Source organism: Suillus clintonianus (assembly GCF_016758775.1).
Source record: "Suillus clintonianus strain FC179 chromosome Unknown DEU56scaffold_31, whole genome shotgun sequence".
In the NCBI taxonomy this organism is placed as follows: domain Eukaryota; kingdom Fungi; phylum Basidiomycota; class Agaricomycetes; order Boletales; family Suillaceae; genus Suillus; species Suillus clintonianus.
The window spans coordinates 263,800-286,354 of NW_024539255.1; the positions used below are offsets into that span (position 1 = coordinate 263,800).

A 22,555-nucleotide genomic window follows, 5' to 3' on the forward strand; every position below is an offset into this window, starting at 1 on the left:
CATTGTTCTCGCATCTACCCCTCCTCTCATCCCCCGATGGAATTTCTAGAGTCGTAACAAATGTTTCTGACGTTCCGTTTTTGGTGACTTCAGTCAACCCCTAGGTGTTCCTTTCGAACGTATGTCGGGACTCGGGGACTCGAAACTTATGAAGTAGCTCTTACTTGTATGCCAGCGTAGAGAATAATACAATGTCGAAGCCACCGAGACAGTTGGCTTTATTGTTGCAGTATGTACACGAGTGAAGTGAGCTCTACTCCAATGCAGTTTGGACAGCAAAAATAGAACAATATATGAAGAATAAATGGGCCAAAATGGTCACGGCTACAAAATCGACTTCATGAAGGGCAAATCCCGCAAAACAACAAAACAAATCCGCGTAACAAACGTGTCATGTCATACAAAAATATCATTCATATTCCTCATCATCCTCTTCAGTAGTAGTCTCTGTGTCACGCCCCTCGTTAGAATTAGACCGAGACGCCATAGACGTCGGACGAGAACGGGAGCGGGAACGGGAACGATTTTCAGCATGCCGTGCAATCCGCTGCTGCTCGTTGGCTTCCTCCGGAGTGAGCGGGTAGCTTGGGATGCATTTGAGCTCGAAAGTGCAAGGCAGAACGTCTCCACAAGCTTCCTTGACGAACTCATCACTGCGGACAATACCGCCCCACCTCGAATTACTGCCGAGCCAATCAAGGCGCCTTAGCTGCTCTCCCAGATGACCACCAGGGACATTGCTATCCGTAGAGCGGTTAAACTGATACGCTTGCCAAATCTCCCGTCGCCGACGGGTCGTGACGCCTTCGTATTCCTTTTTGGCGACGTCCCCATGAAAATATGCAGAAATAGCTTCAACCACTTCCCCACAGGTCACACCAATGTTTTGTCGTCTTGCTTTGACAGTGATCATCCACGGGAATGACCGTGAGATGATGCGGATTTGTGACAGGCGCGGGAACGTGGCGGGTGCTTCGCGCCCTTTGATCCATGAGCGCTTTGGGCCAGTTGTGCGATAACAAGTACTTGTTGGGAAAATCATATTCCAGCGGAGGTAATCATCATGCGAGTCTGTGGGTGGAGATACGAGGGGATTGACGCGAATGGTTGCAGATACCGCCCTTACGAGGAAAGGCTCGAGAACGGGACCATCTAATAAAATGGCCAAATCAGAAAATATAAATTTCAACCTGAATAAGGGGTACATACAATGTGGCCCTTCGGCAAATGGGTCGATACGGTCGGCACTGCTTGTCCAGCGGAAGTTCGCGCGAGCAGTGTCAGGCTGTGGTGGCGCAGGGGGCGGTGCATTTTGGTGTACCCATGGTGTGTGACCACCTTGCATGTTCGGTGGCATCCCAGGTGGCATCCCGGGTAGAGGCATCCCCCACCCTGCTGCAGGGGTAGGATATCCCCCTGGCATTGGCATTGGATATCCCGCTGGCGTAAACGCCCCTAACTGGGGACCCCAGGCGGGAGGACCCGGCGGTAGCGGTTGCTGATACATGTATCCGGTCCCTGGCTGTGTCCAAGGTGTGCCTGGAGGAGGTTGGGAAGGCGCAGGCCAAGGGGTGCCTGGAGGAGGTTGGGTAGGAGCCGCCCAAGGCGTACTACCCGGAGGAGGTTGGGGAGGCGCAGGCCAAGGTGTGCCTGGAGGAGGTTGGGTAGGCACATAAGGTGAAGGGTTACCATTGGGATACCCAGTATAATCAGCCGAGAATCCATTCCCAGGTGCGGCTCCATATACGTTTGGAAGACTGGCAGGAGGGGGGAAGTAGGAGTTTTGAGGCATGTTGGGAGTGGAATGCGCTGTGGGCATGGGAGGAATGAATGGCGTGGTATTATACGGTGTCACGGGGTAGTATGGATATTGCCCAGGCGTGCGGGGCTGTTGAGCCCACGCAGGCGGGATGTGGTTTGGAGGTGCCGGAGGAATGACGGGCGGCGCGAGACTTTCGGGTGAGGGAAGGGGGGGTATGAAGGGAGTGTTTGCCGTCTCAGGAGAGTCATAAAGCATTTTGGGCGGGTATTCTAGATATAGGTGTGATTCAATTGGGGGTGTCACGCAGTCACTGTTCAAAACTGCATCAATTCATGAGTCATGACTGAAACATTAAAGTATAGAAGCCTCACAAGAAATGCAAGGAAACCTAGGACACACTTATTAATACACAGGTAACTCGGCGTGCAGCACGCCGCACAGGCGTTTAACAAAAAGACAAATTGAAGTCGTTAAAGTGTAGATTTGAAGTGATTTGTGCCGATCTCTACGGTCTGAGTGCCCAAGAACGCCTGGGAAGAGAGCATCATATCAACCGTATCTCGAGATAATTGCCAGAGTGCCTCTTTACCTGCGGATAATGTCAGAAAAGGTTTCCAATGAATATGAACTAAATGGTGAAATCGACTGTGCTTGGTCCGGATTTCAGGAACCAAGCACTTTTCCTGTACTGATTCAATCCCACAGGCTGTGAAGGTATCGAAAGTCTGCACAGCTGCTGCTGTAGAGTTCAAGGAAATGCAAACAAACTGGCAGATTGACCTGAAGGAAAAAGAGGCGGTGGGAGATGAGAAAGGATATAGATGGGCTGACTGCTACCCTTAGGCCTGTGCACAAGTCAGTAATCAGTGGCTGTGCTAGCTAATTTTGACATTGCACTTTGTCACATCCGCTTGAGCCATCCGGGCGCGTTTTATGAATCAATATGATGGCATGGTGCAACTCAAGCGCCTTCAGGCCTAGCGGTCGTTGGAAGTTCGTGCGCGCCCAACGGCTTCCCTGTGCTCATGATGTGAGAAACTTCCATCAGGTTGCCTATCGTTAATGTCGCCCTTGGAGCTTGGAGCTTGCTCAATTCAATCGCAACCTAGTCTCCGCCGTGCATCGCAAGGGTATGTATTGACAGCTAATGTGACAGATCAACACGACACGAGGTTCCTTGGTTTTCATTTCCATTAGTCAACCTAGGAATCATTTCTTGAATTGGACACAGACGAGTTTGTGGGTCCAAGATACTGATTTGAACAGTCAGCGATGGAAATGGGGGTATCTGGTGTCAATGCAACGGGCCCCTGCTCCTGGACCTATGACGCACTTGCTTACAGGAGAGACTGGAAACGTCTAATCTGTATTCTGCGACACATATTCCGACATAATGGTATCAGGTTCCGTGGACTGTCTTACGGATGCCGGCGTACACCTCAGCGGCGGTTGGCGGTTGACAACCCTGCGGTTCTCTAGTCTCCCCTAGCTAGACGTTTGAGCCAGAAGCAGAAGGGAGAGGATAGTTGCTCCTTCTAATAACAGCGGTTCTATGAAGTATGAGCGGTACCGAGATAAATTGAAACAAGTTCTTGGATGCTGGCTGGCATCCAAGTGCCCAATCAGGCGGACTGAGGAACAAGTCCCTCGGCCCTGCTGTACCTTTCGGGGCCCTCTACAGTGTCGGGTCTCCGAGGACAACGCTGGGACCCTATGCATTTGACACTTGTCACAGTGCTTGACATGGAGCCCTTTCTGGTCCCCCGTGAACCGTCCCCAGCGAATCTATTCCTGGTTCTCATCCTGGAAAGAATGTCAATCCGATCAAGACGATCATCCCGGATATCAAGCTCCGACTTGATCATCAGATCAGTGCCACAATTGTGTTCAAGGTGGCTCGCACAAAGATCGGCTGATCAGTGCGTTCACAGCGCGGGGGTAAGGCCTTCCTTAGGTTTGACAAGAGTTAGCATAGAGTATACGACATATGATACATCGTGGGGCACAGAGGGAAGCGTGAGAATACATCATGAGGTGAGATTCAGTACGAAGATGTTGGGGGCCTTGAATCCGAGACGTTGAAGCGAGTAGTTTTCCTTCTTCGACAGACCATCAAAGTAGTACTTGTCTCGAAGCCAATCTACAAAGATTTGATGAGATTTTGCATGATAGCAAAGATACGCAGATAACTCACCGACCCGTCTGTACCGATTGGGTGCAGGCGTATTGTAATACATGTTCCAAGCGGCACCGGAGGAATTATTGTGCGCAGCGGCCCTCTTAACCTGTTCCTGCAACCTTGGAGGGAGAACGTTGAATTCTGCATCTGTCACATAATTCTCCGTGTACCTAAATCGGATAAATTAGAACGGCATGCCAAGCTGGCTGGACAGATACTCACTCTTTCCAAATCGTGCTGCAGACATCACCCATTGTAACGCCACGTTCATTGTGCACTACCGTGCACCACGGGCTGGACTCGGTAATGATGATGAGATCTTGAATGCGGGGAAGCGTTGCAGGCTCGTCTTTAGCAGAGAATGGGATATCACGATCTCGGTCATTGGGGTTGAATCCACCAGTAGAACCTTGGGTTTATTAATCATTAGCTTGATCAGATAAGTATTTTGAGGTGACATACCAGTGACGAGGTTGAACATGAGGTGGAAGCCATGGCTAGCACCAGCCATGATAGGATTTAGCTGCAGCTCGGTATTGAGCAGATAAAGGTCAGTCTGAGAGAGAACTGGACCGTCTATTTGGGCGCATCGATCTGCGTGCAGCACACAAAGCCGAACGATCACACTCACAGCCAACTCCTGCAGACCACTTGCTCACGACCGAGTCACCCATTGATGCGAGTGTCGTGTGATATGTGGGTAATAACAGGTATTGATAGGGATATACAGCAGGATGATGTGGTATCTGAGAGAGATACGGCACGCGGCAGCAACGGGTGTGTTGGGCTATAGAAAGTACCGGTACAACAGCGCTTTAAGTGGAGACTGTTTAACGCTGTGCCCTCGGATATTTATTTGAATTACATGAGGTTGTGGCTGTGTTCTAGGCCTGTCCCCGCTGATTAGATTAGATTGTGACTAAGTGTTAGGTCACTGTTAGGCCCTTAGAAGATCCTTTGATCTCGAACCTCTCTCCCAGATTGAGATCCGCAACTTCAGAAATGGCTCCCAAGGGTGGAAACGCAAAGAAAGAGAGTGGCCGAGCCAAGAAGGCAGAGAACGAGGCTAAGAAGCAAGACGCTACAGCTGCTGACAAGGTGCGTCTACCAGCACCGCCGAAAGTTTCCTTTTGTACGAGATCCATTAATCGGTGTTGATAGGCCAAAAAGGAGGCAGAAAAATGGGACGACGGTGCTAAGGGAAATAAAGCTAAGGAGGAAAAGGAAGCAAAGCGTCTCGCCGAACTCGCCCGCAAAGCGGAGAACGCGCGGCTGCTTGCAGAGGAGGAATCTGCTCCCGTGAAAGCCAAGCCAGCACCGAAGAAGAAGAAAGATGTTAAACCAGCTGGCCCCGGCGCGATCGCAGCTGGAGGTAGCTCGAGTGACGCAGCTCTGGCAGTAGCAGCAGAGACAAATCCCAAGGATGAACCGCCTGCTGAGGAAGTCGAAAGCTATGCTGCAACCGGCATCGACAATGCGCTGGATCTGTTAGAGGTAGTGACCGCAAAGATGGACAAGGCCAGTGTAGGGCAGCAAGCTGCAGGTATCGAAAGGCATCCAGAGGCAAGATTATCTACCTTCCTCTCGAGGCTATATACATATCTGACACACTTATCACCTAATAGCGACGATTCAAGGTGAGAATTCACATCATGGCGTGTTTCGGATACGCGATTTAATATTCCCCTAGGCTGCGTTCGAAGCCTACAAGGAACGTGAACTGCCAAATCTCAAACAGGAGGTACGAACGCATCCCCGGCGTGCGAAACACAAGGCTAACGATAGTATTTCCTACCGCAGCATCCCGGGCTGCGCCTGCAGCAATATCAGGTCAGTGCCGCCTGTCGGTCCAATTTCAATATGTATAACGTTTGAATTATACAGGATCTGCTACACAAGCAGTTTCAGAAATCACCGGATAACCCGTGAGTCGTCAGGGTCATACAGCCTCATCAATATGACGACTGATCAGAAGCCCTTTCTTCATTACAGCTTTAATCAGGTCACCATCGCTTACGACGCCACGAAGGACGAGAAACTACAGTCACTCAAGGAGAAACAGGATGCTGTGCAGAAACGACTGCGCACATAACGATCGTTATGATGTGATAGGACTAAAAGTCGGCTTGGATACAATCCTTGGGCTATCAGAAGTCGGGGTGTATAATAGTAGCGCTGGTGATGCTCGATCTGCTGTCTCCAAAGGAGATCTGATAACAAACATTTGGACTTGTATGTGCGCATTCTCACAGTCCATCAACACCCGTGTGTATTGTTCATGCGATTGCGGCTGTGGATGCATCGGATGCCCCAGCTGCGAACTGAATTTCTTTGAGAAGCAGTTAGTGGAACAAAGGTCTTCGCATGGATCGAGGGCACAGAGGGACTGTACATGTGAAGGACTGCCCACAACACCGCATTTCCGACAAAACCCTGTATACCGCAAATTACAACCTGTGTCCCTCTGTGTCCCCATGCATATAAGCTTCTCCTTCCGGAATCCGGTTCTACAAAAGCAGTGTGGCTGCTGCTGAGTAGATTATGTAACCACAGATGTTTTTTGAGTATAAGTTCCAAGTTAGAAGTCGTCCGAAAAAAACACACAACCACCTTCCCACCTAGCGATTCGACATGCCAGATATTTCGATTCTGACCCAGCGCTCAAATTCTTTTACATCGCCCAAGTCTATCCAGCCCACAAACTCGCTTGTGATAACACAAGTTCCCCGAACATTTTTTCAACCTTCAGTCCTCAATGCTCTGCGGGACCACTTTGCTACGTATGGCGAGATTAACCAATGGGTGCCGATAGCATCATTTTCTCGTATCATCCTCGTATATTTTTCAGAGGAAGCTGCAGAGCTAGCGAAGAACGCTTGTGATCCTCTTATTTTGACTCTCCCATACATGTACGTGATCTTACTCAAGTACTCTTAATTTTTCTCATTTTCTCGTGCAGAATGCCCACGATTTTGAGGGTATATCGCTCCGAGCCCAACCCCATATTTTCGTCGTCATCACCAACGTCAGACGAAAATTTCTTACGCCCTCCACCGATCGAAAAGAACTTCCTTATCTCGCCGCCTGGATCTCCACCCATCGGCTGGGAGCAAATTCGCGAAGAGCCACCAAATGCTACTCCTCTTGCAGATGATCTTATTGCTGCACTTCGCAAGTTGAAATTGCAGGAGAGGCGATCTAGCCGAGAAGTTCTATTAGAGCCCGAAGATGGCGTAGGCGTAGGGGTATACGTCGAGGACTGCGATATGATTGATGATGATGCGCATGAGGTGGACTGGGAATATGGTTGTCCATCCCCAGCCAGGCTACGATGGAAACCTTTGGCAACCGCCATGCCACCGGTTCAAGTGCGATAAAAGCTGTATGTCTCATATTTCGCCATTTCTTCAGGATGATACACATCAGACCTGTTCCGAGACCTACATGCGGACATCTTGATATTGCCTTTTTTTCTGACCTCTCTCAAGTAATGTTTTAAACCTGGTGCTAATATTTTTCTTCATAGTGTCGCACTGCAAACCGTTGTACTATATCTATCCTGTCGACCCACTGTATGATCACCATGTGAGCGTCTTTCCTTGTGTCTTTCTCTTGATGAAATACTTCAGACCTGTTCTGATCCTTGTGGAGACAACCTTTATTGCCAAATATTTTCTGATCCATGTTTTATCATGTTGTTTCGAACTCGACGCTGACCTATCATTTTTAGGTTGTCGGCATCCTCTATTGAGGCTTTTTTCTTTGGGTATCCTAGCGCGATTTCCTAGTCATTTGTATTGGACTTGTACATCAGTCAAACGTTAAACCATGGACTTGCAGCTACATATACAATTACGAAAATATTTCAAATGTGCTAGAATATTAGGCTTTATGTTGTCGTGAATACACTGGATCTTCTTTGCCTCGCCAGCTTACCGGTTTACGTCTGATGTTCTAATCTGCGCAGTGCGCAGCGGGTTACAGCTTTGGCCCGGACCAATTGTCGCGAAGATTGGCACGGATTACCAAATAAGGAAGTCTGAAAATGGAGTTGCTCTATTGTTCTTGGTAGGCGCATTGTTCCCAGCGGGATTGTGTCGAGCAGCAACCACCGACCTTATTCTTCTGAAATAACAAAAGGCCACAACTTCGCCATGCCTTTTCGCGATAGAGCTTCGCTCGTTCTTTCCTTACCACTTGCTTTCATCTCTCTACACGTTCCTTAGCTCGGCATGTTGTCGAGCATACTTGCTGCTACTTTCGCCTTTGGCGCGTCTGTCGGTGAGTGTGAAACTGTTTGATATCGAGCCCAACATGTCTGACGAGGCTCTTCATTACTCAGTCGCGCAATCTTCGTCTTCTGTTGTATGCGTTGCGGGTCAATGTCTGCAAGGTTTTTCTAATGTAACTCGTGAGTCCAAAGTTGCTATCACACACATAGTCGTACTCATGGTCTCCATAAGTTGGAGCAACACTCTCAGCATCTGGAATATCGACCGATGTTCTTCTTCTTCCTGGACAGTATACATCCACGACTAGCCCAGAGCTTCTTCATGAACTGTTGACGTCTTCTTCTGCAAAACTTTCTCCATCTACCGGCTTCGGCAACTCGAGCGCCGGATCTTCAGTTGCTCTCCCACTAAATATTGCACTTCAACCAGGTATCGCGATCTACCCGCAAGCTTTCTATTCGGGTCAAGGCTCATATTCGAGCCTCCCCACGTCCCCCGTTGGAAATACGTCCATCCCAATATCTGCTTCCTCATTTGCCCTTTCAGGGAACGTATGGGCAGCTGTATCAGCCGGAAGCAACAGCCGTGTCATCTTGTGGAACTCTGTTCCTGATGTCAGCCAGCTCCCTGCTAGCGCATCAGGGTCCCTGTCGTTGCTCAACATGCAATCATCATCCTGCTCGCCGGCTTGTTCCGGGAATGGCATCTGTTCCGCTTCTGGGACGTGTCAATGTCCAAGCGGTTTCACTGGTTCATCTTGCGAGTCGTGCTCCTCTGGTTTCTTCGGACCGAAATGCCAGGCATGTCCGTCAGGGTGTACTTCTTGTGATGATGGAATTTCGGGCACCGGGCGTTGCTTGGTGCCAGTAGTGGCGAACCTACCATCGAGCTGCAATTGTATCAACGGAGAATGTGGTTCTAACGGACAGTGTACTTGTATCGCCGGCTGGACGTCGGCGTCAAACGGAACCCAATGTGCTGCATGTGCGGCCGGCTTCTTTTTAGACACGAACGGGAATTGTGAAAGTGAGTTATGACATCTTCTTCTGTCTTGCCAATCTCATCTTTGTTTTGAGTTTGTCAGCTGGGCTGTCAGCAGTGTGCCGATGGCAGCGGGGACTGCATCACTTGCTCATCGGGGTTTACTCAGGACGGAAACGACCGCACAAAGTGCGATGCCACTCCGCAAACTACGTCAAATGGCACGGTTTGTCCTGATGGAAGCTACGGTTCTGGGTCTACTTGCGCGATTTGTTCGCCGCTTTGCACGACCTGTACCGGGCCGAATTCGAACAATTGTGTCATTTGCGGATCCGGCACGTACAAGTTTAATGGGTCGTGCATTACGACCAGCACAGGCGGCGTCTGCCAGGGTTCCAATTTGATTGCCAATAATAACAAGCATGAATGTGACAGTAAGCATGTCCCACTTTGCCCTCAGAACATGTGTTCACATGTGATTTTCAGCTTGTGGACCGAAGTGCACGACTTGCCAGATATCCAATTTTAATGTGGCATCTACAGTCGATCAAGCTCAGTGCACTGGTTGTCTTCCTGGTTTCGTCTTGTCACAAGGGAAGTGTGTCACAAGTTGCCCGTCGGGTACTTTCCTTTCTCCTCAAGATAATTTGACATGCACAGGTACGAGCTGTCTCATCTCAATTCATTACTGAAGTAGACTGATGCCATCATTTATCCAGCTTGTTCTTCATCCTGTACTAGCTGTGCGGGCAGCGCCACCACCTGCTTGACATGCGCAAACAATTTGCTTGCTTCGAACGGGCAATGCGTCAATTCTTGTCCTTCCAACACGTTTAGTTCTTCTGGGGCCTGCGTTCCCTGCCACCCAGACTGTGCAACATGTTCAGGCGCATCCTTCAATCAATGCACAAGTTGCAACAAAGCGCTCCCTGTCCTCACAAGCGGGCGTTGCCTTGCTACTTGTAGCCAGAATCAGTATTTCGACACAACGTCCTCGACATGCCAGTCTTGCGATTCCAGCTGTGCTAGTTGTTCAGGCGCTGGTCCTAATAGCTGCCTCGCTTGCTCAAGTTCCAGTCAAGTTTTGCGTGGGGGTACTTGCACTTCAGCCAACTGCACGAGCGGTACAAGTGTTGTCCCAAGTCTTGGGGCATGCCTTTCAGAACTTGTAGTACTCACACCTTCTGGTACGAGCTCAGGCGCGCTTCCTACGATTACTGGGCTATCGACTCCTATGACGACCACAACAACCCAACGATTGCAGTGGTGGGAGATTTTGCTCATGGCACTTGGATGTGCTTTCATCTTTGTGGCCTTTTTGTGGTGCTGGCGCCGTCGAGCCCGGAAGCAGCGAGCAAAGGACACAGCGGCATTTGCGTCTGCTAAAGCCCTTCCTCACAAGCATAACTGGAGATGGCACCTTGTACGCTTTGGAGAGAGGCTTTTTGGGCACAACCGCAGACATCCGCGGCCTGAGACGGAGGAAATTTCCTTATGGAAACTGCGCGCTGCGGAGGAGGCGCGGCACTATAAGGAAATGGATAAGCTCATAGGTGCACACGAGCACTCTCGCTCGGGATCGAGCCGGTCTCCTTCGCCTCTCCCTTCGCTTCATCACTACAAGCGTCGCGGATCTCACGATTACTCCGACGCGCACAGCTCTAATAGGCTATCGGCGGGTTCCATGTATTCCCAGGTGACGGGGATGGTTCGTACCGGACCTGAACCTCGGCAGCCTGTCAAGTCGAACCTATTGTCTTCTCGGTTTTCAACAACGACACTTGGATCTTCGGTACCCAAGAAACCAAACGTGTTGAAACGTCAGCCAACACCTTCTAAACCGCCAACCGCCGCTGAGGAGTACGCTGCGTCCGTAAGGCAATCCCCGGAACCTGACACATCGTATTGGATAACACCCACAGATACGGGCGGATCTCGCAACCCTTTCCGTAAATAAGCAATGTTTTCTCATAATTCTGCATGGACCTCGAGGATTAGACTGGATCTTTTTACCCACCCCGATCTTTACAAGTTTATATAACCACGCGCATTGTACACATTTTTTTTTCGTCACTATACTGTAGCTTACGAGTAGATTTTGGTTGCTCTAATATAACGCAACCCCTTGTATGGAGCGTAATGTAGCACTTTTAGGATTAGCTGTCTCTAGCAGTCTGCAAATAAGTTGGTTGCGGTTTCAGCTTTACATAAGTTTACGCCTCTTTGCGTTCATCCTTTGACCGGAGGTTTCCCATTGTGCCTGTGTTGCATCGAATGACCGCGCGAAACTCTCCAAATGGCCTTTCAACCTGGATCATAAACACAGCATTGCGGGAGTTAACTATATCCCGTCACGCCCTTGCCAAGTACCCATCTCCGTTCCAAGCCTTCCAATGTGGTACCACGGCGACGTCTGACGCCACGTGTATCCGCACGGCTTCAGAGACACACCATATTTATTGATAACTGTCATTAATTAACGTTGAACTTTAACGCTCAGTACTGCACATGACAGCAGCGATGACTTATAAGCGGTCCGACTGCAAAGTGGGGATTCCGCTTCCCCACATTTCTCGCGCGCCTGCCTCATCCGTTACTGCCTTCTTATGGATGGAATGTCCGAAGGCTCTAAGTTCTCCTGGGATGCTGGTCCTACTTCGTTTGCCTCCTTTGGTGATATCCCTGGCAATTTGTGCAGTCCTACAGATGATTGGCCACGTCCTTTCCGAAACTTGAACCATGACACCGCCTGGGATCACCTGGCGGCAGCCTCCAATCTCCACAGCATCAAATTTGACCCAACTGGACGGTGGCGCGCAGATGCCCTCAACTTCCAACCTTGCGCTGAGACCTCCTCTCAAGACCGTTATGCAGTCCAACAGATACATATTCAGGGACGCGTCTGGACCCTGTCTGCGGTTTTTGATGGTAGGTGTAGTTTTTGAGAATGTGCTTGGCCATTGTGTCGTTACCAGGAATTATTCACAGGTCACCTTGGCAGCCACACCGTTGAGCATGTGGCTCGTCACATGCCTATCATTGTGCGGGAACACTTGGAGGTTATAACTCAGAAACACGGTGACCGTGCTGTGCCACCGCCCTTAATCGCGGACATGTTTGCGATGTCCATTCGCGCTTTCGATGACGCCATCGCTAATGACGTCCTGGAACTTTTCCCGGGCGGTTTGTCATCTCTGTCTCGCTTGTCGGACTCTCAGATCCAGGAAGTTCTCGATGACCAACTTTCGGGAGGGGAAAATTACACGAAGGCGAGGCTGTGCATGTATGGTACTACTGCGCTCGTAGCTCTTGTTGACCCTGATCATAAAAATCTATGGCTCGCCAACCTAGGTGACTGCCAAGGACGTACGTCGAGCGTGATGATACTTTTTGTTCATCGTGACGACTAACTTTTTGGTTCAAGTGATGGTCTCGGAGACAGGTCATAAAGGGTGGAATGTTGAAGTTTTGACGCGATTTCATAATGGGGAAAATCCGCTCGAGGTTCAGCGCGTCATGAATGAGCACCCTGGTGAGCCGGAGTGTATTTTGGATGGTCGTGTGCTTGGAGCTATTGCACCCTTTCGATGCATGTTATATCCATATTTTCAGATTTTACTATTCGCTGACCTGCTTGATCGAACAGGTCTGGGAGACACCCCTTTTAAACAACCCCCCGAGTTCACCCGACGTATTCTCTATAATTTATACCCTGGTCAGCACGACACATCTCCTTGGGAAGAATTCCTGATGAGGAACCACACGCCTCCATATATTTCCTCCACACCGGAAGTCACGCATTATCCCCTTGATCCATCCCCCCGAGCTCCTCGCAAATACCTTATTCTCTGCTCAGATGGGTTCACAGATATATGTGGCACGAATCAACGTGCGATCATAGATCAGTGGGCGCGTGCAGCCGCATGTTCCAGCTCAAGAGAGCTTGATGAAAAAAGTCTGGCCCTTCGACTGCTGTGGCAGGCGCTTGGTAATGATCCGACGAGCGTATCTCGTGTTCTGACTTTGAACATGGACTCACCTTGGTTAGATGATGTGTCTATTGTTGTACAGTGTTTATAATGGATTAAGACGACAGTCGCCTACTTATTCTACGCTTCCGAAAGTACTAGTATTTGCTAACCCACATATGGAATGTGCCGTGTTTACCTAAGCACATAGTTTATTTGCATTTTGTTTGGTTTTTGGGACATTGACAAACAACGACAATTAACGCTTGCTTCAGTGGTCACCGAGCTGCCGTACAGGGCGGAGACCATCATATGCATGCCGCTTCATAAATCCTTGTATTGACTAGAAACACCGATGGCGAAGCCACTTCAATCATCTGCGTCAACTGATTCCTCCGACCTCTTTGGCCCCGATGATCCTGAATTTCTTGAGGCTCTCAGAAATGCGGTACTACCCGGAGATCAAATCACAGCACCCCCACCTGACACTGATTCATTGAGTCGAAAGCGCCCCCGTGATGAAAGTGACGAACAGCAAGCTGAGACAACCTCACATAAAACCTTGACCCATGGACTCGGTGACACCGAAGACAATCCCGAGATCTATGGCGCATCTCGCTTTGGACATTTCGGAGAATACATGCATCGCAAGCGCGCAAAGCTCCAGATACAGAACGCAAACCTAGATGCGAGCCAAGACATCAGTCCCGCAGGAAAGATCTTCAGCGGTCTTTCAATATACGTGCGTATCTCCACTGTCGCCGCAAGAAAGCAGGGCTTTAATTTTGATCGCAGATTAACGGATGGACAAATCCTTCGGTTCAAGATCTACGTCAATTGATAGTGACGCATGGGGGTGTGTTTCAGCCTTACCTGGATAAGAAATCACTAGTGTCTGCACCTTCTTTATCGCTTCAGTCACTTCGCAGAAATTCATCGCCCCTTACACAGGACCCACATCATCACTTGCTCATTGACGGCTGCGAAAATCAAAGATTGGAAGCATATGAAGATTGTCAGGCCTGAGTGGCTTGTGGATAGTGCCGCTGCAGGGACCTTGTTTCCCTGGAGGAATTACCTTTTCAAACCTGGGGCCAGGGTCGAGCAATCTCAAGGCGTGCATACGCCTCAAAGTCATCTGTCTACGGATTCACGTACAGCGGCATGTTCTGGTTTGCGTAAGCATGATCCGCCACCATCAGCTAACCAGGTCCCCGCAGCGTCTGATTCCGGCACAGCAGGTACTGCCAACCCTGAGGCTGGCGACCCAGCCACATCTTCGGCATCTTATTCGCCTCGATCGCTCTATGTCACTGATCCCGGCACCCACGAAGACGCTGCACGCGTCCCTGGATACGCTGCCCATACATCGAACCCGTTGGCAGAGCGCGTGATGGCCAATCCGGAATGGAGAGCCGCACATACCTCTGTGGCACCAGATTTCATAGAAGGTTTTTACAAACATTCGCGACTGCACTACCTGTCTACATGGAAGGCTGAGCTGAAAAATTTGGTTCAACAAGCCCAAGAAGCAGTTGAAAATGGGCCGATACATGAGTCTTTTTCAGCCATAGGCGACCTTCAAGACATGGCTAAGAGTGGTGACGTCAACATGGAAGGAGCACAGCTCGCGGCGAGGTCTCCATCAAAATGGAAAGGCAAAGAAAAAGCCCCGGGCTTGAAGCGTGTCATTATGCACTGCGACTTTGATTGCTTTTTCGTATCCGTCGGCCTTCTGAGTCACCCTGAGTTACGAGGCAAACCGGTTGTCGTTTGTCACTCGCAAGGGAGTACAGGGGGTGCATCTAGTACAAGTGAAATAGCAAGCTCGAGCTACGAGGCCAGGTCATTCGGGATCAAGAACGGCATGAGGTATGCTACACTTATTTCACGCATTGATATAAGAGTGACAGCTTTCTTCAGCCTTCAGCAAGGGCGTCGATTGTCCCCTGATCTTATGACCATGCCCTACGAATTCGAGAAGTATATATTCATTTTTCCATTCACTATACTCTACTTAACATGAGATCAGGTATAAAGAGCTGTCGTTGCGTTTCTACACCATCTTGATGCGTCATGCGGATGATATCCAGGCCGTCTCCGTTGATGAGGCTCTGATTGAGGTCACCACAAGTGTTTCCCGACGTGCCATTCGGCCGTCTTCCCTAGCTTTCGTGGATGATCCTGCAAAGTCCCTTGCAGAACAGATACGGTCCGAGGTTAGAGATGGAACAGGTTGCGAAGGTTCTTCACATAGATGCGTTTGACGACTACTTGCTGACATAAGCCACAGTTAGCATTGGCATTGCGGAGAACATACAACTTGCTCGAATTGCGACACGCAAGGCCAAACCTGCTGGATCATTCCACCTAAAACCAGAAGATGCGCAACAAGTTCTCGCACCATTAGATATCGACGACCTCCACGGCTTTGGGCATTCTACACGCCAAAAAGCAAACGAGAAGCTCGGAGCAACAAATCTCGGAGAACTCGCTAAGAAAAGCAAAGCTGCACTGTGCGATGCGCTTGGCAAGACTACTGGCGAAACTCTGTACAATGCGATCCGTGGCATCGACGAACGAAAACTTGAGTCTGACAAGCCGAGGAAGTCTGTCTCATGCGACATCAACGTGAGCTGCTGATAATATGTTTACTTTGTTTAGTTGCTGAGCTCCGATTTTGACTTAGTATGGAATACGTTTTGAGAACGACGACCAAGCCAAGGCATTCATCTACCAGATGGCTGAGGAAGTTTCTCGGAGATTGAATGCCATCAACATGTGTGGACGTTCTTTGACTCTGAAGATTATGAAACGCGATCCAAGTGCACCTGTAGAGGCACCCAAGGTAAGTATGGATTGTAGACCATATCCATATCTAAATCAGGTACTGATAGATGTTCACCTTATAGTTCATGGGGCACGGCATCTGTGAGACGTTTAACAAGCAAACTTCATTAAGCAGCGCAAACGGCAGAGCTACAAGCGATCCAAAGGATATCGGTGACCACGCATGGACGCTACTGAATTCTTGGGGATTTGATTCGAAAGAGCTGCGTGGAGTTGGAATCCAGATACAGAAGCTAGATTTGCCGTCGGCATCTGACACTACCGATGCTGGGCAAGTGAAGCTGCCATTTCACGTCAGAAGCTCCAAGACGACTGCACAGGAGAACACTGAACAAGATGTCCTCCCAGTGCCTAGGATTATCACTGAACCCCCTTCGCAAGATGATCCACTCCAGAATGAGAATGAGGCCGGTCCTTCAAATCTATTGCCTACGTTAGACCTCCCCTCTTTCTCCCAGGTCGACAAGGACGTCTTCGACGCGTTGCCGGATGATGTCAGGAAGGAACTAGAAATTGAATACCAGCGCAGATCACGTTCACCAATGCCGGCGGACCAACCCTCTCATGACGTCCGACCGAAAATCACGGTCAAAGGCGTTAACGTCAAAAGAATCACTCAACAACTTGCGCCGAAGAATCGAACGAGCGTATCCCCACGGAAGAACATGCTCTTTGCAAAACGTGATGTCCCATCGTACATGCGAGTATCTGACGCAGAGCTTCGCAAACTTGATATCGACCCAGATGTGTTTGCTGTCTTGCCTGCGGATTTGCAGCGCGAGCAGGTGATCATGGCTCGACATGCGAAAAGCGGAAATCTCCTTCAAGAACGCAAGATCATCAAAGCTTCTTGTCGTGGGCCATCAGCACCTTATCGCAAGAAGCCGCCTCCTCAGGCTAAGCACCCGGAACCACCTCTTTTGAAGCAGCAGGGTAAGCAGCCAGGGGAGAAGTTGTACTTCGCCGAAACTGGAGATGTTCAGACTGTCATCGAGTCGTGGGTCAAGGGATTCACAGAACATCCTCCAAACCAAAAAGATGTCGACTACTTCAGCAAATTTTTGGTGCGAAACGTAGAATCGGCTGATACAGGCATGGAGAAAACCATTGCTGTGATGAAGTGGTGGCTTATCCTCTTGAGGAGGAATTGGGAAGTTTATGAACGCGCGAGCAGCACGGAGGAGAATCATGACGGAAGCTCGACTGCGGAGAGCATCGGGAGAGTTTGGTGGAAAGCATTCTGGGAAGTGAAGGCCAAAGTTGACACTGTTGCTAGAAGACGCTTTGGTGGTTCAATATCTCTTAAATAATGGATTGATTTAATACGGAGTAATTTATGCCTCCTCAGTGACTTTCTTGGTCCCAGAGGCCAAGAATAGCTGGACAGAATGTCCATGTTTCTTCGCCTTGCAAGCTGTCACAAATGCAAAGTTAATCAGTCCAGCACCCTCAAATACGGCTTTGATGTCCGCCTCCTCAAATCCACCACTGTGCGCGACGATATGGTGCGCATTGGTGGGAAATAACTCCTGTGCAGATTCTGCAGAAGATGGTTTCATAAGATCTGCGACCAAGAGTAAACCCCCGGGTTTCAGGTACGATGCAAGAGCCTTCGTGACCTCTTCGATAGAAGGAAAATGGTGGTATGATGACGCACACTAGTAATTGTCACGGCGAGGGCATGGAATGTTGTGGGTGAAGACGTACCACGACCACATCGAATTTCATCCCATCCAGCTGATCTGGAGCAGCGGTAAGGTCACAGCACACAGCCCTCATCTCCTCAAATGGTATACCCTGATTTACGACACTCTGATTGTACTGGTCAACCATACGCTGGCTGATGTCCACACCCACGATGCATTTGGCATGTGCAGCGAGTTCTTGGGAGATTAAACCTGGAGTACAACGGACAAATTCAAAGGAGCACTATGAAACCCTTCATATACATGACCGACCTGTGCCACAAGCATAATCCAAAACCAATGTTGAGTCCTCCTTGAATGGATAAGCGTTGATCATAGCTGCCCCAAGTCGCCGAGCAAGCCCCCGCGCTTCGGGATGATCATTGTACTGATGAGCATGCTCGTCAAAATGGTTTCTGTTGAATTCCTTCAAATTATGTTGATCTTCGTGGTCATGATGGTGAGAGCTATGGGGATGGCCATGAGAACAGTGGTGTTGACCGCCCTGTTGAGCATGGTGGTGCTCAGTCATCGTGCGAGCGCTTAAACCGGTTTGTGTTCTTGACGTCTGACATTTGGGCTTCCACCCTCCGCATAGCCTAGCATGGCATCCATGTCACGGTGGTGCTGTGCTCTGGACTGATTTATTCAACAGAAATGCAAAAGCGTGCACAACAAACCCTATATCCCCGCAAAGCAAAGAGAAATTAATACGTGACGTAAATTAGAGGTAATGTAAATGAGGGTATATCAAGGGCGTATGTATGAAACCGAAAAGAAAGGGCGAAGGCTAAAACGATGTACTGAGTACACCCGTAACTCAAGCGAATACATTTCACGCTCAGGCGAGTCCTGTGCTGATGTGAATAGTGATACGCTCAAGCTTAACACTTGAAGAAGAAGTTGAAAAGAGGGTATATCAGCAATACTTCGACTATGATGGAAAATCAAAATCGTTCGTGCACCATAGGCATCGTTCTTTCAACTTTAGGCATCGATCATGGTGCGGAGTGTCTCCATCTCCCGATGGAGGAGGTCGATCACATCCTCCAGACCACTCATCTTTCTCTCCATGCTCCTCAGCTTCACGGCTGTGGATTCGGGGGCTGAGATTGGAAGCCGGGGCACTGACACATAGCTCATGACTTTGGATATGTTAGCAAACTGCATGTCAATCGAGTGATACACATACCGACTCTGGAAGGCTTTCGCTGCATCGCTAAAGTGCTCGTGCGGCATTTAGAAGGCGACTGGTGGCGACTGGACGTTGACCGCGTCCTCGCCCTCTGCACTGATCGGGAATGAGGCTTGCCTCGCACGCCTGACTTTTTTCCTTGCCTGGTGGGTTGGTTGACATCCAACTCACACTTAACCTTCGATCGCTTGCATTCAGTGCAAACTAACAGGAGGCCAGTCTTTCCCGTGGCTCTTATGCATGTTCTGCCCTCCCTGGCACAACGAGGACAGGGATCAACAGTGCTCACGGCGCCCGACGGATCTGCCAAGGGGCTGGCCTGATGATCGTAAAATTAGTGTGCTGCCAAAAGTCGAGCAAGTCTGTCTTACCGAATCAGCTGCCTTAGATGCACTTGCCGGTGTTTTGGTCTGGAATCCGTATTAGTGAAAAATAACTGGACTATCGCCAATGTCTTACTTTCGCCCCAGGGTGCTGCACAAATATCACTCCTTTCGGCACACCTTCTCTCATCTTGTTAACGGTATTGGACGTCACATCGGCACAGATTCGTTTGCGCGATCCACCTCCCATACCTCGTGCCAGTGGGGTTCGTGACTCGGACTCACTGATCCCTCGTTTCTTGGATCCCCGATGATTAGACCGGCCCCTCGACACATCTGTCGGTACATCCATGACATTCTCTTTCGCATGAGCCTGCGATTTAGGGCCAAAGACATGCAGTCGGCGATTACCAGCTGTACCCGAAGCAACGGAAGCGTTATTGGCAAGTGGGGAAACAGTACCAGCAGTTGCAGCGGGTGGATCAGCAACTGGCAGGCCACCCTCTTGGCGGACGTGCAACATCTGCTGCTTCGGATGGACGTACCACGTTTTGTGGATCAGCGAGTGCTTTTCGATCCTCGGGTCATCCTCTCTGATGTTTTGCCAGTTGGGTAGACCGACCCATTGCGAGTTTTTGCAGAGGGAGGTTATCTCCACTACCGCCGACAGGAAAATGGGGTCGAACATTGTTGCCGTCGGCAGGATGGTGACTACCCGGACGAACTGCAGGGACGGGTTTGTCCAGCACACAGAAATAACCTGAGTTCAGACCTACCAATATGTGACCAATCATTCCCCGGTATTCGGCGTGCTTTGGGTCCCCAGGTTGGAGCTGGCGAGCGAAGCTCAGAAGCCCCCGAATCCTGTCGGCCTCCATGGCCAACGTCCTATTTTGCGGTGAAGCCATGAGCTTTGTGATAAACCGTTGAGCAGATGGTGCGGAGGACATGGTGTTATGATGGGAAGATAAGACTTGAACCACAGATCAGAGAAACTGCGAAACGTGCAGAACGCGTTCTATGATATGGAATTTCAAATCGTACGTGTTCTTTACCACGTGACTCATCGGTAAACACTTCGGCTCATGATGCTGCCAGTGCTGCACTTACTCACCCAGACGAAGTAGAGCATGAAAACTTGCCTAGACATGAGTTTGTCCTCACGCGAAAATGGGCATGCTGAAATCTTCAAAGAACACGTTCCCCCACAGATTCATTATTACTCTGACTAGCATAATGCGCGTGGGTTATGCGTGCGACACCAGTATACTGCCAATGCTCGAAGAAAGAGGTACAAATTTTTACATATGTTACTCGTGAATGTCTCTGTAAGTGTCCATATTGTCCAGTTGTACATGAATGTCAAAGGTAGCCAGGAAACTCATTGACTGAAACAACCATTTGCCTCGTGCACCTATCAAGCTAGTGAGTACGACATGCTTTTCGATTTGGAGAGATTATCATTGCTTACCCTAATTTCACGGTCTCACAGACCACAATAGCTAGCATCAACTTGGGTGGCCGTGACGGTGATGCGCCCCAAAAACTCAGCCTGTCCACCTGTGAGGCCGTTCATAGCCTCCAGCGACAAGTTGAACCCATCCCGTGCCTCATCACCGACATCAATGGCGGTAATGTATTTGGTAGTGGACCCATAGGTGATTGCCCAACATGACCCACAGTACGCCGAGTTCCAGCCCGTGATCTGGGGCGCACCCCCGATATAAGGGAAGTTCGGAATAGAGTTGAAAGTGGTATAGCCGTGCGACTCCATGCCATTGGAGCCGTCTGAACAGGCCACCGTGTTAAGTGAAGTGGATCCCCCATCGTAGACTGTGTCATAAGAGAGGCTGTAAGATGTAGCAATGGCACAGGTAGCGAGGGCAGCGACGGTGGAAGTGATCAAGAACTTCATCGTGGAAAATGTAAAGTTTTCAATGGAAGATTAACTTGCTGAACAGTGAGGAGGATGGGGATGCAGTGAATTGAATGATATACATACGGTATGAGCTCTTTTATGCACCGAGGGCAACTTGGAATTAAGCCGTCCCGCCAGAGTCGGGTTAAAATGTCATCATTTCGGTGAGATACCTCCTCTCGTATGGTGTCTATATGTAGCGAAATGCACAGACAAGCCAAGCGCGGCCATTCTTTACCGTTGTATTACATGCTAACACGTACCTACCTGAACTGCTTCTCGAGAAGAATGAAAAAGAACATGAGCATGCGATTACCCCAACAAGGTTAATTCCCCGCACCTGCGCTCTGTCCGATGCCTTTCCCGAGGGGGCCGGAACTACATGAATTGGTGAGCCATGGGCATTCCTGTTTTGAAACCACGTCATGCAGTGAATGGCATAGAGTCGACAATCAGCGCATGTGACTAATTGATGGATGCTAGCAGAAGTCAGAAGACCCATTTTTCAGCCTCGCGACGGACGGTTCTCGATACCAATAATGGAGAATGCAGGCAGTCTTCCGCTGAAGCGAACCGTGCCAAATTTATTCGAAGCAAGCATGGTCTACTGCAATCACATGCAAATGAACATTAGCGGCGAGAGACTAGCCATTTCAGATCACCATCTCGGCCATCAGAACCCGTCAATGCAATGGAAAACGTACCGCATGTGTAGCCAAGTAGACAAATCGGTTCTAAGCCAATAACAGCAGAGAGCAAATGGTCCTGAAACCACTGCTCGCTAGATCATGGTGCTCTAGGGTACAGCCAGTCTCGAGTTAAATATGACGCATGTATGAATGTGAGTGGGGTAGTGTGTCGCGTAATCTACGAATTAAGTGTGTCCAGGCTGTTGATGAATCAGAATCATATTCCCATTGAAATGACCTCGAACTCACAACTGCATGCTATAATAACCGCAACTAGATGTTGAATCCAAGCCCTCGCATGCATTCGACATGCTTCTTGAGTAGCTCGACGCATTTACCTTCTTCGCTGCCGTTCTGGAGGAAACAGGCATCGCGAGCAGATTTCGTTTCTGGGCAGGCGCAACATCTGTTCACGCGAAAGCAGGACAAGTCAGTCGGCATGGCAAACAAAAATGCCCATACTCACGGTTTAAGACCTTGCGGGTTGAGAGGGTTCATCTTAGGGTTTGTGGGATCATATTTTTCTCCTGGGGCGGGTGCGGGTGTCGGCGTTGGTGACCACCAAGACGAAATCTGAATATGACGGATGCAACGAGGTCAAACAGCGAAGAGGGGAAGAAATGAAAAAGAGACTCACACTTTGGAACATACTTATAACCAGGTCGGTGCTGCTGCCTACACTCACTATAGGGCCTATGTCAAGCGCTGGGCTGTCACCGGCAAAGTTTCGAGGGCCGATGTCATGAAATAAGTATCGGGTACTGCCGGACATT

At 49.6% G+C, this 22,555-nt stretch overlaps 11 protein-coding genes across 11 annotated transcripts; 5 read left to right on the forward strand and 6 right to left on the reverse strand.

Moving 5' to 3' along the window:
- Positions 1–409: 409 nt before the first annotated feature.
- On the reverse strand, positions 410–1,345 carry DEU56DRAFT_736046 (uncharacterized protein; the record flags this gene model as incomplete). Its single annotated transcript, XM_041348485.1, has 2 exons — positions 410–1,152; positions 1,210–1,345. 2 exons carry the CDS (start codon positions 1,343–1,345, stop codon positions 410–412), a joined length of 879 nt encoding a protein of 292 aa, XP_041208979.1.
- A 2,363-nt stretch (positions 1,346–3,708) lies between these two features.
- Positions 3,709–4,770, reverse strand: DEU56DRAFT_331772 (uncharacterized protein). The gene is made up of 5 exons (XM_041345707.1): positions 4,573–4,770; positions 4,404–4,517; positions 4,164–4,350; positions 3,957–4,111; positions 3,709–3,902 (listed from the first exon to the last, which is right to left on the reverse strand). Exons 1-5 carry the CDS (start codon positions 4,613–4,615, stop codon positions 3,790–3,792), a joined length of 612 nt encoding a protein of 203 aa, XP_041208980.1. The 5' UTR covers positions 4,616–4,770; the 3' UTR covers positions 3,709–3,789.
- A 103-nt stretch (positions 4,771–4,873) lies between these two features.
- On the forward strand, positions 4,874–6,223 carry DEU56DRAFT_801335 (uncharacterized protein). The gene is made up of 7 exons (XM_041353145.1): positions 4,874–5,039; positions 5,103–5,504; positions 5,567–5,578; positions 5,632–5,682; positions 5,742–5,771; positions 5,826–5,866; positions 5,934–6,223. The coding sequence occupies exons 1-7, from the start codon at positions 4,944–4,946 to the stop codon at positions 6,031–6,033; spliced, it is 732 nt and encodes a 243-aa protein (XP_041208981.1). The 5' UTR covers positions 4,874–4,943; the 3' UTR covers positions 6,034–6,223.
- A 349-nt stretch (positions 6,224–6,572) lies between these two features.
- DEU56DRAFT_735873 (Calcipressin) lies at positions 6,573–7,318 on the forward strand (the record flags this gene model as incomplete). The annotated part of the gene is made up of 2 exons (XM_041348479.1): positions 6,573–6,850; positions 6,901–7,318. 2 exons carry the CDS (start codon positions 6,573–6,575, stop codon positions 7,316–7,318), a joined length of 696 nt encoding a protein of 231 aa, XP_041208982.1.
- Positions 7,319–7,932: 614 nt separating this feature from the next.
- Positions 7,933–11,357, forward strand: DEU56DRAFT_801345 (growth factor receptor domain-containing protein). Its single transcript, XM_041353146.1, has 6 exons — positions 7,933–8,222; positions 8,284–8,352; positions 8,405–9,199; positions 9,250–9,588; positions 9,641–9,814; positions 9,874–11,357. The coding sequence occupies exons 1-6, from the start codon at positions 8,174–8,176 to the stop codon at positions 11,109–11,111; spliced, it is 2,664 nt and encodes an 887-aa protein (XP_041208983.1). The 5' UTR covers positions 7,933–8,173; the 3' UTR covers positions 11,112–11,357.
- A 238-nt stretch (positions 11,358–11,595) lies between these two features.
- On the forward strand, positions 11,596–13,399 carry DEU56DRAFT_801347 (phosphatase 2C-like domain-containing protein). The gene is made up of 4 exons (XM_041353147.1): positions 11,596–12,082; positions 12,143–12,520; positions 12,579–12,743; positions 12,801–13,399. Exons 1-4 carry the CDS (start codon positions 11,761–11,763, stop codon positions 13,232–13,234), a joined length of 1,299 nt encoding a protein of 432 aa, XP_041208984.1. The 5' UTR covers positions 11,596–11,760; the 3' UTR covers positions 13,235–13,399.
- Positions 13,400–13,403: 4 nt separating this feature from the next.
- Positions 13,404–17,316, forward strand: DEU56DRAFT_801354 (uncharacterized protein). Its single transcript, XM_041353148.1, has 8 exons — positions 13,404–13,864; positions 13,918–14,015; positions 14,074–14,994; positions 15,046–15,105; positions 15,155–15,366; positions 15,416–15,753; positions 15,812–15,970; positions 16,035–17,316. The coding sequence occupies exons 1-8, from the start codon at positions 13,478–13,480 to the stop codon at positions 17,280–17,282; spliced, it is 3,423 nt and encodes a 1,140-aa protein (XP_041208985.1). The 5' UTR covers positions 13,404–13,477; the 3' UTR covers positions 17,283–17,316.
- DEU56DRAFT_332086 (S-adenosyl-L-methionine-dependent methyltransferase) lies at positions 17,295–18,280 on the reverse strand. The gene is made up of 3 exons (XM_041345711.1): positions 17,931–18,280; positions 17,680–17,870; positions 17,295–17,630 (listed from the first exon to the last, which is right to left on the reverse strand). The coding sequence occupies exons 1-3, from the start codon at positions 18,187–18,189 to the stop codon at positions 17,307–17,309; spliced, it is 774 nt and encodes a 257-aa protein (XP_041208986.1). The 5' UTR covers positions 18,190–18,280; the 3' UTR covers positions 17,295–17,306.
- Positions 18,281–18,598: 318 nt separating this feature from the next.
- On the reverse strand, positions 18,599–20,184 carry DEU56DRAFT_332026 (uncharacterized protein). Its single transcript, XM_041345710.1, has 5 exons — positions 19,952–20,184; positions 19,312–19,899; positions 19,224–19,262; positions 18,850–19,171; positions 18,599–18,802 (listed from the first exon to the last, which is right to left on the reverse strand). Exons 1-5 carry the CDS (start codon positions 20,123–20,125, stop codon positions 18,645–18,647), a joined length of 1,281 nt encoding a protein of 426 aa, XP_041208987.1. The 5' UTR covers positions 20,126–20,184; the 3' UTR covers positions 18,599–18,644.
- Positions 20,185–20,481: 297 nt separating this feature from the next.
- DEU56DRAFT_331961 (immunomodulatory protein) lies at positions 20,482–21,570 on the reverse strand. The gene is made up of 4 exons (XM_041345709.1): positions 21,434–21,570; positions 21,178–21,368; positions 20,647–21,124; positions 20,482–20,589 (listed from the first exon to the last, which is right to left on the reverse strand). The coding sequence occupies exon 3, from the start codon at positions 21,088–21,090 to the stop codon at positions 20,662–20,664; it is 429 nt and encodes a 142-aa protein (XP_041208988.1). The 5' UTR covers positions 21,091–21,124; positions 21,178–21,368; positions 21,434–21,570; the 3' UTR covers positions 20,482–20,589; positions 20,647–20,661.
- A 485-nt stretch (positions 21,571–22,055) lies between these two features.
- Positions 22,056–22,554, reverse strand: DEU56DRAFT_755726 (cytochrome C oxidase copper chaperone-domain-containing protein; the record flags this gene model as incomplete). The annotated part of the gene is made up of 3 exons (XM_041349947.1): positions 22,056–22,188; positions 22,249–22,355; positions 22,468–22,554. The coding sequence occupies 3 exons, from the start codon at positions 22,552–22,554 to the stop codon at positions 22,056–22,058; spliced, it is 327 nt and encodes a 108-aa protein (XP_041208989.1).
- Between the last annotated feature and the right edge of the window lies 1 nt (position 22,555).